General features: G+C 31.0%; 1 protein-coding gene across 5 annotated transcripts in view; it reads left to right on the top strand.

Moving 5' to 3' along the window:
* NAALAD2 (N-acetylated alpha-linked acidic dipeptidase 2) overlaps positions 1–16,714 on the top strand; it is a 91,202-nt gene that overhangs the window by 66,050 nt on the left and 8,438 nt on the right. For 4 of the 5 annotated variants that reach the window (XM_031960962.1, XM_003764328.3, XM_031960963.1 and 1 more), the window contains 2 exons: positions 295–376; positions 910–1,002. In XM_031960962.1, coding sequence (XP_031816822.1) covers positions 295–376; positions 910–1,002 — 175 coding nt within the window. Of the gene's footprint in view, positions 1–294; positions 377–909; positions 1,003–13,695; positions 13,778–16,714 lie in introns of all 5 variants that reach the window. The other variant, XM_031960965.1, reaches the window with a different exon arrangement.

A 16,714-nucleotide genomic window follows, 5' to 3' on the forward strand; every position in this document is an offset into this window, starting at 1 on the left:
ACCTATTTGCTAAAGATATTTGCTAAGCACCTCCATGGTTCTGCAGGCACTTCAACTAAAAAAACAAGACAAAACAAACAAATACACACACACACACACACACACACACACACACAAAACAAACAAACAAAAAAAAAAAAACAGAGAAAAACGCTCTCATTTACTTTTAAGAACCATCTGGAAAGGAGAGGAATAGATAGGCAAGTGAACCTCTGAAACAAACACTTATAGGAGTATTGCCTCTTTCTCTAACATTACTCTTCCAAAAACCTGTACTTCTTTTTCCTTTTAAAGATTCCTTATTTTCTGCTGTGAGAAACTTCACAAATGCCGCTGCAGATTTTCATAGAAGACTTGCACACATTGACTTTAATAAGTAAGTTTAAAATGCCAGGGCACCAAACTTCTTCATAAAAGAGTCTGATCTGTGGAAATAACAAAATCTGTCATTGTATACTGATAAATCATTTAAATGGTAGAGCCTGAAGAATCCAGAACACAATATGGATAAAAGATGAAACTTTAGGATTTTACATGCTAAGAATGATTGGAACTAATTGATAGTTCTTTGGATCCATGTCCGCTGCTATGTAGAAATCTCTCACTGTAGCATGTGATTTGTGATTTATACATTGTGGCCTATGAATTTTTGTCTTATTGGATGAACTTTTACATGTCATCTAATAACTTAAAAGGTGAAATTAGAATTAAAAAGTTATATTTCTTGCATGGTGATGCTATTTCTATAAAAATTTTAATGGGATTTACCCACCTCATTTAAGCTTAATTATGTCTTGTCTCTTTATTTTTTTGTTAATTCCTTTGAAATAGTTTGATAATAAAAATTTTATATATATATATATATATATATATATATATACATATTTTTCTTTCTTTCTTTCTCCATAGCCCAATTGCAGTGAGAATTGTGAATGATCAGTTGATGCTATTGGAAAGAGCTTTCATTGATCCTCTTGGTTTACCTGGAAGGCAATTCTATAGGTAAGATGATAGAGATAAATCTTTAGTGGGCACCAGGTACCATACACAGACCCAGGTATATAGATGCAGTGGATCTTAAATCCATTTTAGAATGATTTAATGCAATTGAATAGAAAGGTTTATGTATACCAAGAGTGGCATGTTTAAAATGGTTAATGTGTCTCCTGTTAACAGAATATGTGTTTGGTGTACCTAGTGTATTTTATATTACCTTGCATAGAATAGAACTCTATAAAAGTTTGATTAATTGAAAAAAAAATCTCTTAGTGATATAAGGGAATAAATATTAGGAGTAATAAATAGCTAAAATATAGTGCATAAGGTCTACAAAGCACTTTTTAAATGTCATCTTTGTGAGAAAGATGGTGTTTTATTATTTCCATTTTACAGCTAAAAAAGAAGACTCCTAGAGATTGTGAATTAGTTGCCCATGGTCATTCATTAAGTAATTTTCAGAACTAGGATCTCATGAGATTTCCAGATTCTACATCAGTCTCTTTCTACTCTATCAAGTAGCTTTTCAATGAAAATTTTGACTTTTATCTTCTATCCAGTATTGGCCAGAAGAAAGAGAAATGACCAAAAGAATAGGACCTGGGGTTCACTTCTCATATGAACCTGAGTTAGTCATTACAATTCTCCGATCCTCAATATCTTTTTCTGTAAAATGAGTCTTTTGAACTAGATGTCCTGTGGGATCCCTTTCAATTAGATTTATTATCTCATAGATTTTTGATAAAGTATTCTATAAAGTAAATCAAGGTATTAATTTTTATTCAATGTATTTTTGAACTTCCAATCCACATATTATTAAATGTCAAAAGTTCTATTTTTTTCAAGCCGCAGTAATGTGTCACATCATTTTTGCTGTTTGGTTTCATAGTCTACCTTCATCAGTAAGTCAGAGTTACTTTAAGAATACCTGCTTTTTGGTAGCAACAATCTGCTCCTAAACTGTTACCATAAATACTTCCATTTCTGGAAAATCTTTATTTCTCAGGTATTTGTTCAGTATCTCTTTGTTGATATAATAATGTTGGAAGAGTTCATGTGCATGATTCTGTCCTTGGCTCTTAGTCCAGTGACCTGAACTTATCACCTTTTACGGTTGTTCATTAAAGAGCTGCTTTAAATTTATTTTAAATTTTTTTTTGCTTTAAAAATTTTTGCTTTAAAATTATTTGTTCTTCCATCTTTTCTCTGTATGCTAACTTTTCCATCACTTTACTGATATAGATCCTATTTTTTCAATATCCTAGGTTTTTGTAGGGTGTTTCAAATCTATATAGTTCCATTTTACAGTTCTGAAAGTGTTTACAAGTATTGCATGGGAATCAGTTGCTTTAAATGTGTTCCTCCCACTTAGCTTTGATTGTAGAATTCTACTAGTCTTTTAATGTATTTTCTTGTAGTCTTCTCTTTGATATTTCTTTGTTCAATTTGTTTTGGGTAGAAGAAACCAAGGTGTCATCATTATCCATTAGATCAAAGTGATTTCTAGATTCAAATTTGGAACCATTAAATATAAATATTTCCCGGGAATATTTTAAGAATTTTACATTTTACATTTATTGAGTACCAATGATATTTTGTTATTATTGGTGAAAGTTCTACAATATCAAGGAACTGAGCTGTTCAGTTTATTTTGTGTTAGAATCATATAGTTTAATATCAAGTGGTTAAGTGAATGTTTAGATTTGACTAGTCTTGTAGCTATACAATTATATTTAGAAGAAATGGTAATGAATTTAAAACTAAGCAGAGTAACAATAAACTTGCTAAAAAATACACTTTATATGAATTGTCTTTGACATTGGTGTAATATTTTAAATAGAAATTTTTTTTTCTATGTAGACCTCAAATAGTGTAAAGTTGGCATCATACTTGGATCTGTTTTATATATTTGGTGATCATGAATAAGTTATATAGGTGGAACTGAGTCAAAATCTTTAGAATAATCAATAAAAATAGTATTGCTTTTATGGTATTTTGAGGTAAATTATTCAATTATTACCAAATTGATAATAAGTCAACTATTTATAATCCCCTTATTGTCATATTCATTTGTTCCATAGCAAATATAGTGGTTTTGTATTTTTTAATAGTAATTATATTCTTTCAATTTTTAAAAAAATATAATTGTCTTATATTTGGAAGGGTCACTGATGTTCTCATATTTTTGTAGTAGATATTTGTGGTCTTCTATTAAAGAAGACTCATATATAAGTTGAAGTTGATAAAGTACTTGGCTAACAATTCAAAACCCACTATGAAGTGCTTGAGCCAATAATTATGGATTTTATCTTGTCTGTCTCTACCATTACTTTTTAGTTTTGCCAAAAGGCTACAATTTCAGTCACAACCTTACTCTGTAACTACTCAGTTGTTCATTATGTTAAGTTTTCTTGTCAAGTTTTGTTTCTTCTTTTATCCAATTGACAATTTTATTGAGTTGGATTGCTTTTCACTAAATAGAATATTTCCACATCTAGAGGTTGTTTTGCCCATGATGCCTTCTGAAACTTCTATAGTAAAGGTTTTGATGGAAGTTAAATTATGTACTTTGTTAACTGTGCTGCTTTGATTCCTTGTATCACCTGGTTTATATATTTTTAACTTTTTTTTTCAGTTGTTGATTTAAAAATCAAGAATTTCTGATATTTTTCCAGATTCCTTTACACTTGTTTCTTTTTTGTTGCTTTTAACTAAGCAATATTGTATTCAAGTTTTCAAAGCTTATATTAGGTAGATATTGTTGTGATCTTCCAATGCCTTTTCACATAATTTCAGTGGCTTTCAAGTTTTTTCTGCTCTTTTCTCTGTTTGTTATTTATTAACCTATCCTTGCTAGTATCACAAATATTAAACGTTTTGTACTCTTCTGAAAAATACTTGGGGAGGATATATTCACTCTTGATAGTTATAGAAAATACAACTTTTTGGAATATTTCTTTTGATATGATCAGTTTGTTATTTTGGCTCATGCTTCTAAACTCAATTTTTTAAAAATTCAGACTATTTATTGCCATTTCTTTCAAAATCACTTGCAGTTTAGTAATATTTTTGTTATGTTTCACTATGAAGTATAATTTCTGAAGTTTGATCATTTGGAAAAGTCTTAAAGGGTGAGTGAGTAGGCTAGTTTGCTAAGAACATCGGGCCCAAATTATGGAAGGGGAAATCTTGAATGTCAGACTAAGAAAATTCATAGTATCATTGATTTAGAACGTTCCATTGAAAGAAAGTTCCAAGGTCATCTAAACCAATACCTTTATCTTACAGATAAGGAAATTGAGGCCCAGGAAAATTAAGTGACTTCTCTAAAGGTGTAATGAGTTTCAGGTTGTAATTTTCAGAAATTAGATTTGAACATATGCCCTCTAATGCCACAATTAGTATTATTTCAACTGAATTTCCTAGAGGCAGTAAAGAATAATTAAAGATTTTTGAGCAAAAAAGTGGCATAATTAAGGAATTATTTAATTTGGCTCAAAAATGCAGACTATATTGGAATCAAGATATTAGAGGTGAGAAGGCTGATTAGGAGACTACTATATTTGGTCAGGAATGAAATAAAAATTGTTTCAACTGAACTAACACCAACCCTTCATCTGTCACTCTGCTATACTAGCTCATTTTCTAATTAATTTGATCACTTCAGATTTAAAGGTATTCTAGAGGCTATGCTCTGGAATAAAATAAGGAATAGTCAAAGTTGTTAAAACATTCTCTGTAGTCAGCTTTTCATACCAGGTTCACTCCTGTGGGCTAGCTTTTCTATCAGTTTTGAACCATGGGCTTATAAGCTTAGACAACAATCATTATTTATACTTATAGAACTTACTGGCAGCATCAAGTATTAAGAAAATGCATATGAAAATTTAAAATAATAAAAATAGTTAAGAAATAGTTAAGTGCTTACTATGTGCTTAGTACTGTGGTTAAATGATTTACAAATAAAATATATCATTTGATCTTCACAATAATCCTAGGAGTAGGAACTAGTATTATTCCATTTTATAGAGAAGGAGACTGAGGTTGACTCTCCCAGGCTCACATAGGTAGGAAGTGTCTGAGACTAGTTTTCTTTCTGACTTTTGGCTCAGTAGTCAACACCAGCTGCCTCTAAAGAAGGCATAGAAACTGTGACTGTTAATAGTAAACAACCCCCCACTTCCAAAAAAAAGGAACAAAAGCAATATAGCCCAAGAATTCTCTTATCTTTTGGGAGGGCCCTATAAAAACTTTGTGGTCCCATTAAAATACATCAAATATCTCTTTCAGAGATATAAACAACTTTAGAAAACCTTGCATCTGGAAGATACCTAAAGGGTCATGAAGATTAAAATTTTACTTGAAGCATAAAGCCAGTTCACCAACTTTAATCTCCATTTAAAAATGTCTTATAATGGGGAACATACTGCTTCATTAAGTAACTCATCCTATTTTCAGCAGGCTTTAATTTGAGAGGATTATAGAGGAAGATGGAATAGAGGAGTCAAAAATTACAGAGTGTGGTTTCAAATGTGTGTGAATGGAGAATGATAACCTGACTGACAAAATAAAGAAGTTCGGAGAATGCCAGTTTTATGAAGAAGATATTTAAATCACACAAATCTCCATGAAGTTGGTAAAGTGACTCTTTAAAGGAAATTCTGACTATGTAATTTTCCTACTCAAGACTTCAGTGGTTTAGTTTTGCCTTTTGGATAAAATAAAAGACTCTTATGTTTGGCATTTAAACTCCTTCACAATCTGGATCTAGCTTTCTTTTCCCAGGTTTTCTGGCATATGATTCTGGTTGATGGATTCTACATATCAACCAAAGTTTCCTACTTGCATATACATCTCCCATTTCTCTGACTTTATATGAGTTACCCCCAATACCCATCTTGTAGAATTTCTAGCTTCTCTAGCATCTGTTTTCAGATAATAACACATCTATTCTGAACTTTATAGTTTATTTATTCCATTTTCCTATTGAGGTTTGGGCTCCTTCAATAAATATTTAAAAATAATTGAGAGGATAAAAGTAAAAACAATTTGTCAGCTTTAAAACAAGTTCACCAAATACTATTTTGATGTGTTAAAAAGCCTTTAATGAAAAGAAGCAGTCATTAGCTAAATTAGCATGTGAATTTTAAAAACATAAAATTGAAAAATGTCAACAAAAACACTAATTTTTTGATTTTTATGAATATCATTTAATCTTTCCCTGTAGATATTTGGAGGCAGGTATATGATGAGTTAAAAAGGACTGTTCTATATAGCCTGTTGATATGTTTAGTTCAACAAATATTTATTGAATTACCTACTTACAGACTGGTGGGTAGATGCTGAGTACATTTTGTATTTCAATACAGTTCTCAATAATGATGAAGAAACAATTATATTTCATTAACATGAAAAACTTGCAAATTGGATATATTTTGGGAAGAAGAGGAAAGGAAAGGAAAAGTTAGTATCTGCTAAGTAGTGTGTGAAGTGTTTTGCAAATATGTTCTCATTTATCCTTTAAACAATCTTATGAGAGGTAGGTGCTATTATTACCCCCATTTTATAGTTGGGAAAACTGACATATGCAGGAACACACATCTACTTAGCTGCAACATAATACCTATTGGATATTCTTATTGATACTTTCTCCAGTAAATCATATGAGAAATATGGCTATAACTCCAATTCCATACATAAATATCTACATAATACATATATATGTACATGTATAAATATACACAAATATACAAAAATATACAAATATACAAAATATAGATATCTCAAAGGCTGGAAAGGGGGAGAAAAAGGAATTAAATTTACATGATAACTATTATATGTTTAAATATCAAATTTTACATAATAAATCTGCAGTTTCATTGGACTCTTTTTTATTATGCTGTTATGAAAAATGCTTATTTTTCTATTGATTTAAATAAAATAAAAACTATAGAGAAACTATTTAAAAAATATTTTTCTATCTTTGTAACCAGCAGCTTGAATCATTTAAATATGCACAAAAAATATACTCATCTGAGGTTGATAACTTTGAATTTGTGGTTCAAGGCCAATAATAGTTTTAAGATGTTCTATTTTTATAAACTTCTGAGACTATGAAGAAATACGTTATACAGAGAAAGAAGAGGAGTACCAGATTTACAATGTTGTGAAAATTTTCAGAGATATTAGATTAAAAATCAAATCAATCAGGTTTTAAAACTATATGTATAGAACTTTTTAGAAATTACACATATATTTAAGTAATGAATACAATCATCAAAGAAAAACTGTAGTATTTTTTAAATCATTGGGCTTTATAGTATAGCTTCACTCAGATACAAATAATTAATGATGAAAATATATAGCAATGGTTATGAAATAATTTTTGGCATTCATTTTTGCAAACTATTATTCAGGATGAAACATATTAAAATGACCATAAACAAGAATTAAAAAATAGCTATTACTTTACAGTGAATATATTTAACACATTCTATTCAATTTGTTTGTTTAACTCCATTCATATTCCCACCCAAAGAAATTTCTATGCTCTTCAGATATCCTTGTCTTAGTCATAAGAATGCTAAAGAAATGGTTATATTCTCAATTTAAATTGTCCTTAGGAAAAACAGAGGTAAAAAACAAGTCATTGCCCAGGGCTCCAGATAGGATATTTGATTCAGAAGTAGATAATCTGAATTAGAAATATATTTCCAGTTCCTGGTTTTAAAAATATTTTTCTAGACTTACCACTCACTTGTAGTATGGATTAGTAAAAGGACCCTTACATTTTTGTTGATCACTTTTTAAAATGTCATTATAATTTCACCATTAACCTCCTTTTCCCTTCTAGAAGCCATCCCAAGTAACAAATAATATTTTTCTAAAAGAAAAAAGGGAAAACCAATCAATACAATGAAAATTTGTGCCATGTACCACATCTGTGGATTTCTCCACAAGAGAGTAAGAATCAGGGAGCATTCTCATCTCTCTCCTTTAGAGCTATGCTTGTTCTTTTGAAATTCACCAACATTCACTTTTTATTGGTTTGTAGTTGTTCTTTTCCTTTATGTTGCTGTAGTCATTGTGTATATTGTTTTCTCGGTTCTGCTTATTTCACTCTGTCATCTGTAGGTCTTTATATGCTTTTCTGAATTCATCATATTTTTTATATCAGTATTATTCTACTTATGTTCATGTACATTTGCTAAGCTACATTCCAAATTGGTGAGCACCTATTTTGTATCCAACTCTTTGCTCACAAAAAGTACAACTACAAATATTTTGGTTTGTATGGAGATTTTCATTCTTATTAATGTCCTTTTTGGAATATAATCCTAGAAGCAGAAGCTCTGAATCAAAGGATATGAAAATTTTTGTAATTTTATTTGCACAAAGTACTCTTTATTTTTAAATGAGTATCAGTGATTAAATAGGATCATAGATCTAGAACTGGAGCAACCTTAGAGAACATATATTTCAAAGCTTCTTATTCCTTTCACATTAATACTGAAATCTCCTGGAGGACAGCGAAGTAGTTATTTCATCTTTATATAAATGGCATATAGCATATATTGTTCAGAAGTAGGTGTTTAATAAATTATTTAATTATTAATGTTATTTATCTATTATAACATCTATAAAGATTTCTTTTTTGGTACTTGATTGGAATGACACTAAAGAAGTAAATTAATTTAGGTAGAAATGTCATTTTTTATTATATTGCATCAGCCTACCCAAGAGCAATTGATATTTTTCCAATTGTTTCTAATTTGACTTTATTTGTGTGAAAAGCATTATGTAATTGTGTTTGTATAGTTCCTGAGTTTGTCTTAGCTGATTGACTCCCAAGTATTTTATATTGTGTCTGATTATTTTAAATGGAATTTTTCATTCTATCAATTTGTACTGGACATTGTTGGTAATAAATAAAAATGTTAATGATTTTATGTTTTTATTTTATATTTTGTAACTTTGTTAAAGCTGCTAATTACTTCAACTATTTTTAGTTGTGACTAGGATATCTGCAGAGTGATAGTTTTGTTTCCTCACTGTGTATTCTTATTCCTTCAATTTTTTTTTCTTTTTTTTTGTGGCTATAATTAGCATTTTGAATACAATACTGAATAATAATGATGGTACTGGGCATTTTTGCTCCACCTCTGATTTTACTGAGAAGGCTTTTACTCTATTGCCATTACATATAATGCTTGCTGATGTTTTAGATAAATACTACTTATCATTTTAAGGAACCTCCATTTATTCCTGTGTTCTCTAGTGGGTTTTTTAAAAATAGGAATGGATGTTGTGTTTTGTTTAAAAAAAAAAAAAAAAAAACCTTTTCTGCACCTTATTGAGATGATCATAAAATTTCTGTTGGTTTTGCTATTGATATAGTTAGTTGATATATGCTGGTAGTTTTCCTAATATTGAACCAGCTCTATCCCACCTGGTTATAGTGTATGACATTGGTATTTTATTGCTGAAATTTGATAATTCTTTATTTAAAATTTTTGTATAAATTTTTGTTATGGAAATTGGTCCATAATTTTCTTTTTCTATTTTCACTCTTTCTGGTTTAGGTGCCCAAACTATATTTGTTTCATAAAAGAAATTTGGTGAGATCGTTTGCCCCTTTTCCTAAATAATTTATATAATACTGGGAGTTATTGTTCTTTATATGTTTGGTAGAATTAACTTATAATTATTACTATTATGCCCTAACTTTGTGGGACAGATCTGGAGAGTTTGGGATTTTCTGGCTTGCTCCACCATCTTCTCAGAATTATTGTCAATTTCTTTTTCTGGAACAGATTTAAGTAATCTGTTCATTTTCTGTTAATTTGGATAATTTCTAATTTTGTAAATATTCATCCATTTCACTTAGATTTTAGAGTTGTTGGCAATCATTTGGTCAAAATAGTCTTAATTATTGTTTTAATTTCTTTTTCATTAGTGGTGAATTCACCCTTTTTATTTTTAATACTGGTAATTTGGTTTTCTTTATTTTTATAATATCAAATTAAGTAATAGTTTTATCTTTTTTCATAAAAGGAGCTCTTAGTTTTATTAATTAGTTCAATGATTTTCTTACATTTTATTAATCTCTCCTTTGATTTTCAGAATTTCCAATTTGCTGTTTAATCAGGGATTTTTAATTTGTTCTTTTTCTAGTTTTACTAGTTGCATGCTCAATTAATTTATTTGCTTTTTTATGTTTTACTGATTAAGTATTTAGAGATAATTTCCCCCCAAGTACTGCTTTTCTGAAAGTTTTCATTTTAGGATTTCTTTCAGAAAAGAGGATCAGTGGATTCTTCACTTTACTATTTTATTCTTTGGTTCTAGGATATCAGGACAATTTTCTTTGAGAATTTCTTGAAAGATGAGTCTGGGCTCCTTTTGATGATGGCTTTCAGGCAGTTCTATAATTCTCAAATTGTCTCTTCTGAATCTATTTTCCAAATTAGTTGTTTTTCCAATTCTGAATTTCTCATTTTCTTCTATTTTTTTTTTCATTCTTTGGATTTGTTTGATTGATTCTTGATGTAATATAGAATCATTAGCTTCTACTTGCCTAATTTTAATTTATAAGAAATTATTTTCTTCCATTAGCTTTTGTGCCTCCTCTTCCATTAGGCTAATGCTACTTTTAATAAGTTGTTTTGTTTTTCTAAGCTGTTCTTTTTTCTTACAGTTTTTGTTCCTCACTTATTTGATTTTTAAAATCCTTTTTGAATTCTTCCAGGGCAAATTCTGGAATTGAGAGACCAATTCATATTTCTCTTTGAAGCTTTGCATGTAGGTATTTTAATATTGTTTTCCTTTTCTGAGTTTATGTTTGATCTTCCCTGTCATCATGATAGCTTTCTATTATCAGGACTTTCTTATTTCTTTTCTTTTTCTCTTTTATTTTGCTCATTTCCCAACACATTTCCTGATTTTTAAAGTTGATCTCTTTTTATGGAGTACTAGGAGCAGTGTCCCAAACTTCTTGTATTGGAAACTAGGGGTTTGGTTACTAGCTTTCTGCAACAGGGGCTTCTGGAGTTGTTACCTTATCTATTGTGCTGAGGACTGCACAGCTGGCAGTTTGTTTACTGAGCTGAGGCTGGAAGCCTGCTGACCTGGGACAGTTGCTGAGGTCTGCTGGTGTTAGGAATCTCTCACTGGCTTGAATGAGCACTGCCTAAACTGGGTTATGTTCCTCTTTTACTCATGTGAGACAAACCTTTCCTATAATCCTTGTAAGTTATCTTGGACTTGAATATTGTTGCACCCTATTCTTTTGTGGGTTCTGTTGCTTTAGAATTTGTTTGTCTTGTTTTAATTTAAAGTTGTTTACAGAGAAATTCAAGAAAGCTCAGGCAACTTCTTGTCTCTTTTCTGCCCTCTTGCTTCCACTTCTCTTTATTGCATTGCTGAATAAAATTGTTAATAGGCTGAATTCTAGTGCTGATATAGATGTATATGTTATGTTTTAAGAAAACATTTTTACTTTATTACTGCTGAAGCTATTTAATATTTTACTTTATACACAATGTCATACACAGTGGTCAGAACTCCCAGATTATGGCAGTATGATACATGTCACAAATAAGATAAAAGGCAGGCACAGTGGTATTATGGGTAGAAAGCTGGCCTTAGAATCAGCAAAGTCTGCATGCATGCCCTACTACTGAAAAATACCATCAAGATGACCTGGGGAAAGTCAGTTAGCTGCTCAGTATCCCATCTCTAAGATGAACAGTTTCAGTCTACATTAATATAGATCTCACTGGGAGTGTCCTATGTCTGTCATATCTCACATGACTTAACCACACCTATCTCCATCCCCTCATAAAATGTGTATAATATAAATTGTGTACTAAGCTAAGGTATTAGCTACAAATCCAATTTAAATATCAATGCTGTATAAATGAAACCTTTCAGATTTAAAGTGTCTCTAATGTCAAATCATCAATTGTTGCTTAGAATTACTTTGTTCTATTTCTTTTGCCCAAAGATGGCATTATTCAGGTTGGGTCTTTTATCAAACAGATAACTGCTTTAAGTAAACATATTAAAATACATATTTGATAAACATATTGTACATATGTATATATTTATAGAAGTAAATTGAAATATATTTAAAAATGAAAATAAAATAAGAAAAATAACATTTTTTTTGTAGCTCCATTTCAGTGATACTCTCCCTGTATTGGACTTTGCTACCTACCTCTTTGTCTCATTGTACTGCACAGTTGCTCAGAGTACATTACAAAACTTTCTTTTGTTTCACATCAGCACTCTGGGTCTGAACCCTGAAATATTTATAACAAAAATGCTCTTCTATATTAACACTTACAAAGCCCAAAGCCCTTTATAGTCCCATTATAAAGAATGCAATCAAAGCCCTTATTAAATATAGATTTATAATGTTTTCCTCATTCCCCTTCTCCAATCCCTCTTTTAACAACAGAAATAAGTTTTCTTGTAGGCCCTGAAGATAGTGACTTATAACGTTGTGAATTAAAGACCTGAAATATTCTAGGCATTGGCTCTTTTAGTAGTAACAGGAGGATTTTATAGTCTTCTCTGTAGTATATATGTTGAACTGAAATCCAGTATTTGTCTCTAGGTCTGAGAATTTTTATTTAGCTAACAAATGAGATCATACTAATGAGACCTTGGCTTGAATTATGGTTGCGTAGGAATATTAGTTTGTTCATCCATTCCTGACTACTATAATTGGGTGAAAAAATGTCAATCCTGCGGCTATTTGCCTTGCTAATCTTAGTGATCTATAGAAGGAAACCCTGTCATGTGATAAAAGTGCTGGCTCCTAAATCATGTGACTAAGAACTATGGGATCAGCCTTTTGTGAAAGTATATGTCCAACACACATTGCATTTTATAGCCATATACATATATATGCATGAACTTTGCTATATTATTCACTACAAAGCAACACAATTCAACAGACATTTATTAAGCACTTTACAGCACCTTGCTAGGAGGTAGGAATATAAAAACAAAGCATCCTCTTGCCTTCAAGGAGCTTATGTCATATTGGCAGAATAGAATATATACACACATAAATATAGTATAAAACAATGGTATAAGTTGTGTCTATTGGAGGCCCTGTTCAAAAAGATTTAAGTACTGAAATATTAAAAGTATCTTCTCCATAAGACAATCTCATGGCATGTAGATGAAGAAAAACATGGTAAAGCTGTATTCCTTATTATATACACCTTTAAAAGTGCCACTGTCAAGGGTTCATTAAAGAATATCCATCCTATGTTTTTTAGGCCTGCAATCTAAGTCTTCAGACTTCAAATCTAGAATTCTTTCTTTTACTCCATATTGCCTTAAGAAAACAATCCTAAATCTTGGAATAATTTTGGGGAAGCAGACAACTAGGGTACTAAGTCTACCTATGCCAAATTTCAAAATTGGCAGCAAAATGAAGATGGAAAAAAATTAGGAACTTAGCTATGACAAAATGCAGAGTTAAAGAAATAAGCTTGGTGTCTTAACATAAAGGACAAATCTAAATGAAAAATTGGCTCAGAGCCACCACAACCTATCTAATTATATTGGACACATTTGAGGAGCTTTTTTTAAAATCATGGTTAATGGAATTATGTCTAATGAGTATATTGTGATGCACAGAGGATATACTTGAGTTACCAATCCTTTTATCCTTATGATCAGGAAGAAAGCAAAGGGTTTAAGAAAGCAGATTGATGAAGAATTACATGAAGAAGAATGTTGAGTTTGAAGACAAATTAAATAGGTCAGTTTGTAACAGTGCATGTGATGGGGGAATAATGGGAAAGAAATCTGAAATGGCAGTTTGGAGATAGTATAAAGATCAAATAGAGCATTTTGTTGTTGAGTGACATAGTCACGATTGTGCTTTAGGAATATCTATTTGTCAATAGTATAAAATATTTGGGAATCTATCTGCCAAGGGAAAGTCAGGAACTATATGAGCAAAACTACAAAACATTTTCCACACAAATAAAGTCAGATTTAAACAAATGGAAAAATTTTAAGTGCTCTTGGATAGGCCAAGCAAATATAATAAAAATGATAATACTACCTAAACTAATCTATTTATTTAGTGCTATGCCTATCAAACTCCCAAGAAACTATTTTACTTACCTAGAAAAAATAAAATTCATCTGGAAGAACAAAATGTCAAGAATTTCAAGGGAACTAATGAAAAAAAATCAAATGAAAGTGGCCTAACTGTATCTGAACTAAAACTATATTATAAAGCAGCAGTCATCAAAACCATTTGGTACTGGCTAAGAAATAGACTAGTTGATGAGTGAAATAGATTAGGTTCACAGGACAAAATAGTCAATAACTATAGCAATTTAGTGTTTTACAAGCCCAAAGACCCCAGCTTTTGGGATAAGAATTCATTATTTCACAAAAACTGCTGGGAAAATTGGAAACTAGTATGGCAGAAATTAGGCACTGATCCACACTTAACACATATACCAAGATAAGGTCGAAATGGGTTCATGATCTCGACATAATGAAATTATAAATAAATTAAAAGAAAATAGGATAGTTTATCTCTCAGACTTGTGGAGGAGGAAGGAATTTGTGATCAAAGAAGAACTAGAGATCATTATTGATCATAAAATAGAAAATTTTGATTATATTAAGTTAAAAAGTTTTTATACAAACAAAACTAATTCAGATAAGATTAGAAGGGAAGGAATAAACTGGGAAAACATTTTTACTTTCCAAGGCTCTGATAAAGGCCTCATTTCCAAAATATATAGAGAATTGAATCAAATTTATAAGAAATCAAGCCATTCTCCAATTGATAAATGGTCAAAGGATATGAACAGACAATTTTCAAAAGGAGAAATTGAAACTATTTCCAGTCATATGAAAAGGTGCTCCAAATCATTTTTGATCAGAGAAATGCAAATTAAGACAACTCAGAGATACCACTACATACCTCTCACATTGGCTAAGATGATAGGAAAAGATAATGACAAATGTTGGAGGAGATGTGAGAAAACTGGGACACTGATACGCTGTTGGTGGAATTGTGAACCAATTCAAACATTCTGCAGAGCAATTTGGAACTATGTTCAAAAAATTATCAAACTCTGCATACTTTTTGATCCAGCAGTGTTACTATTAGGCTTATATCCAAAAGAGACCTTAAAAGAAAGGAAAGGGACCCACATGTACAAAAATGTTTGTGGCAGCCCTCTTTGTAGTGACTAGAAAATGGCAATTGAATGGATGCCCATCAATTGGAGAACAGCTGAATAAATTGTGGTATATGAATGTTATGGAATATTATTGTTCTATAAGAAATGACCAGCAGGAGATTTCAGAGAGACTTGGAGAGACTTAACATGAATTGATGCTAAATGAAATAAGCAAAACCAGGGATCATTACACACAGCAAAATAAGATTATATGATGATCAACTCTGATGGATATAACTGTCTTCAACAATGAGATGATTCAAACCAATTCCAATTGTTCAGTAATGAAGAGAATCAGCTACACCCACAGAGAGAACTATGGGAAATGAATGTGAACCACAACATAAAATTTTTCACTCTTTCTGTTATTGTTTGTTTACATTTTTGTTTTCCTTCTCAGATTTTTTTCTTTCTTTCTAGATCTGATTTTTCTTGTCTAGCAAGATAACTGTATAAACATATATACATATATTGGATTTAACATATATTTAACATGTATTGGTCTACTTGCCATCTAGGGGAGGGGGTGGGGAAAGGAGGGGAAAAGTTGGAACTTCAAAAGGTTTTGCAAGGGTCAATGTTGAAAAATTACCCATGCATATGTTTTGTAAATATAAAGCTATGATAATAATAATAATAATGAAGGATATCAATTTGAAAATGGGTTGAAGAAGCAGGGGAACTGTTAGGATGATTCCACAAATAGTCCAGATAAGAAGTGATGTGAGGACCTTAACAATAGTGATTTATATGTAAACAGAAAAGACAGATGATATTATCAACAAAATTACTCTTGTTAGAATCAACACCAGTAGGCAACTAATTGTATATAGGAAGAAAGGAAGAGAAAAGTGTAAAGAATGACTTCAAAGTTGTGGACTTGGCTGACTTGAATGATAATGTTACTCTGTGGAAACAGGAATCATTAGAAACAGGGGGGAAGGAGATGAGTTCCATTAAGTGCATATTAACTACAAAACTGGAGCTTATATATTTCTTCATTTCCCTTTAGCCTTTTACAACTACTTTGAAGTTTACTTTCTCAACATCTCCAAACCCCACCTGCAGTCATAAGAGTAAAATTCCCCAACATCTTCCTTACCATCTCTTTTGAATCAAACTTAAAATCTGGTCCTATTAACTCTTCAAATGTCACTGGATTTGTAATTAAATTAACTTGGTGTCATTGGAAGAGAGCCCTAGCAAAGTTCAGTCAAGAAGCACAAATCAAGCACTTCTTGGATACTTTTGCTAGTATCTAGGAATGCAAAAACACCAAATGAGACATGACCTTATTGCTCTGTGGACTAACTTCTGAAACTGTGGATTGAGACCCCATATGATAGGAGTAGTGAATTTTTTTCTGCCAGTAGTCATTTGGATATTTATAACATCATTTGTAGTCCATATAAAATTGTCAACTTGAAGAACTCAAGCAATGAAAGATTGTTGCTTTGGTAGGGCCAGACCAAATGATTTCATGGGTT

The sequence above is a fragment of the Sarcophilus harrisii genome, chromosome 3 (genome assembly GCF_902635505.1).
Source record: "Sarcophilus harrisii chromosome 3, mSarHar1.11, whole genome shotgun sequence".
In the NCBI taxonomy this organism is placed as follows: Eukaryota; Metazoa; Chordata; class Mammalia; order Dasyuromorphia; family Dasyuridae; genus Sarcophilus; species Sarcophilus harrisii.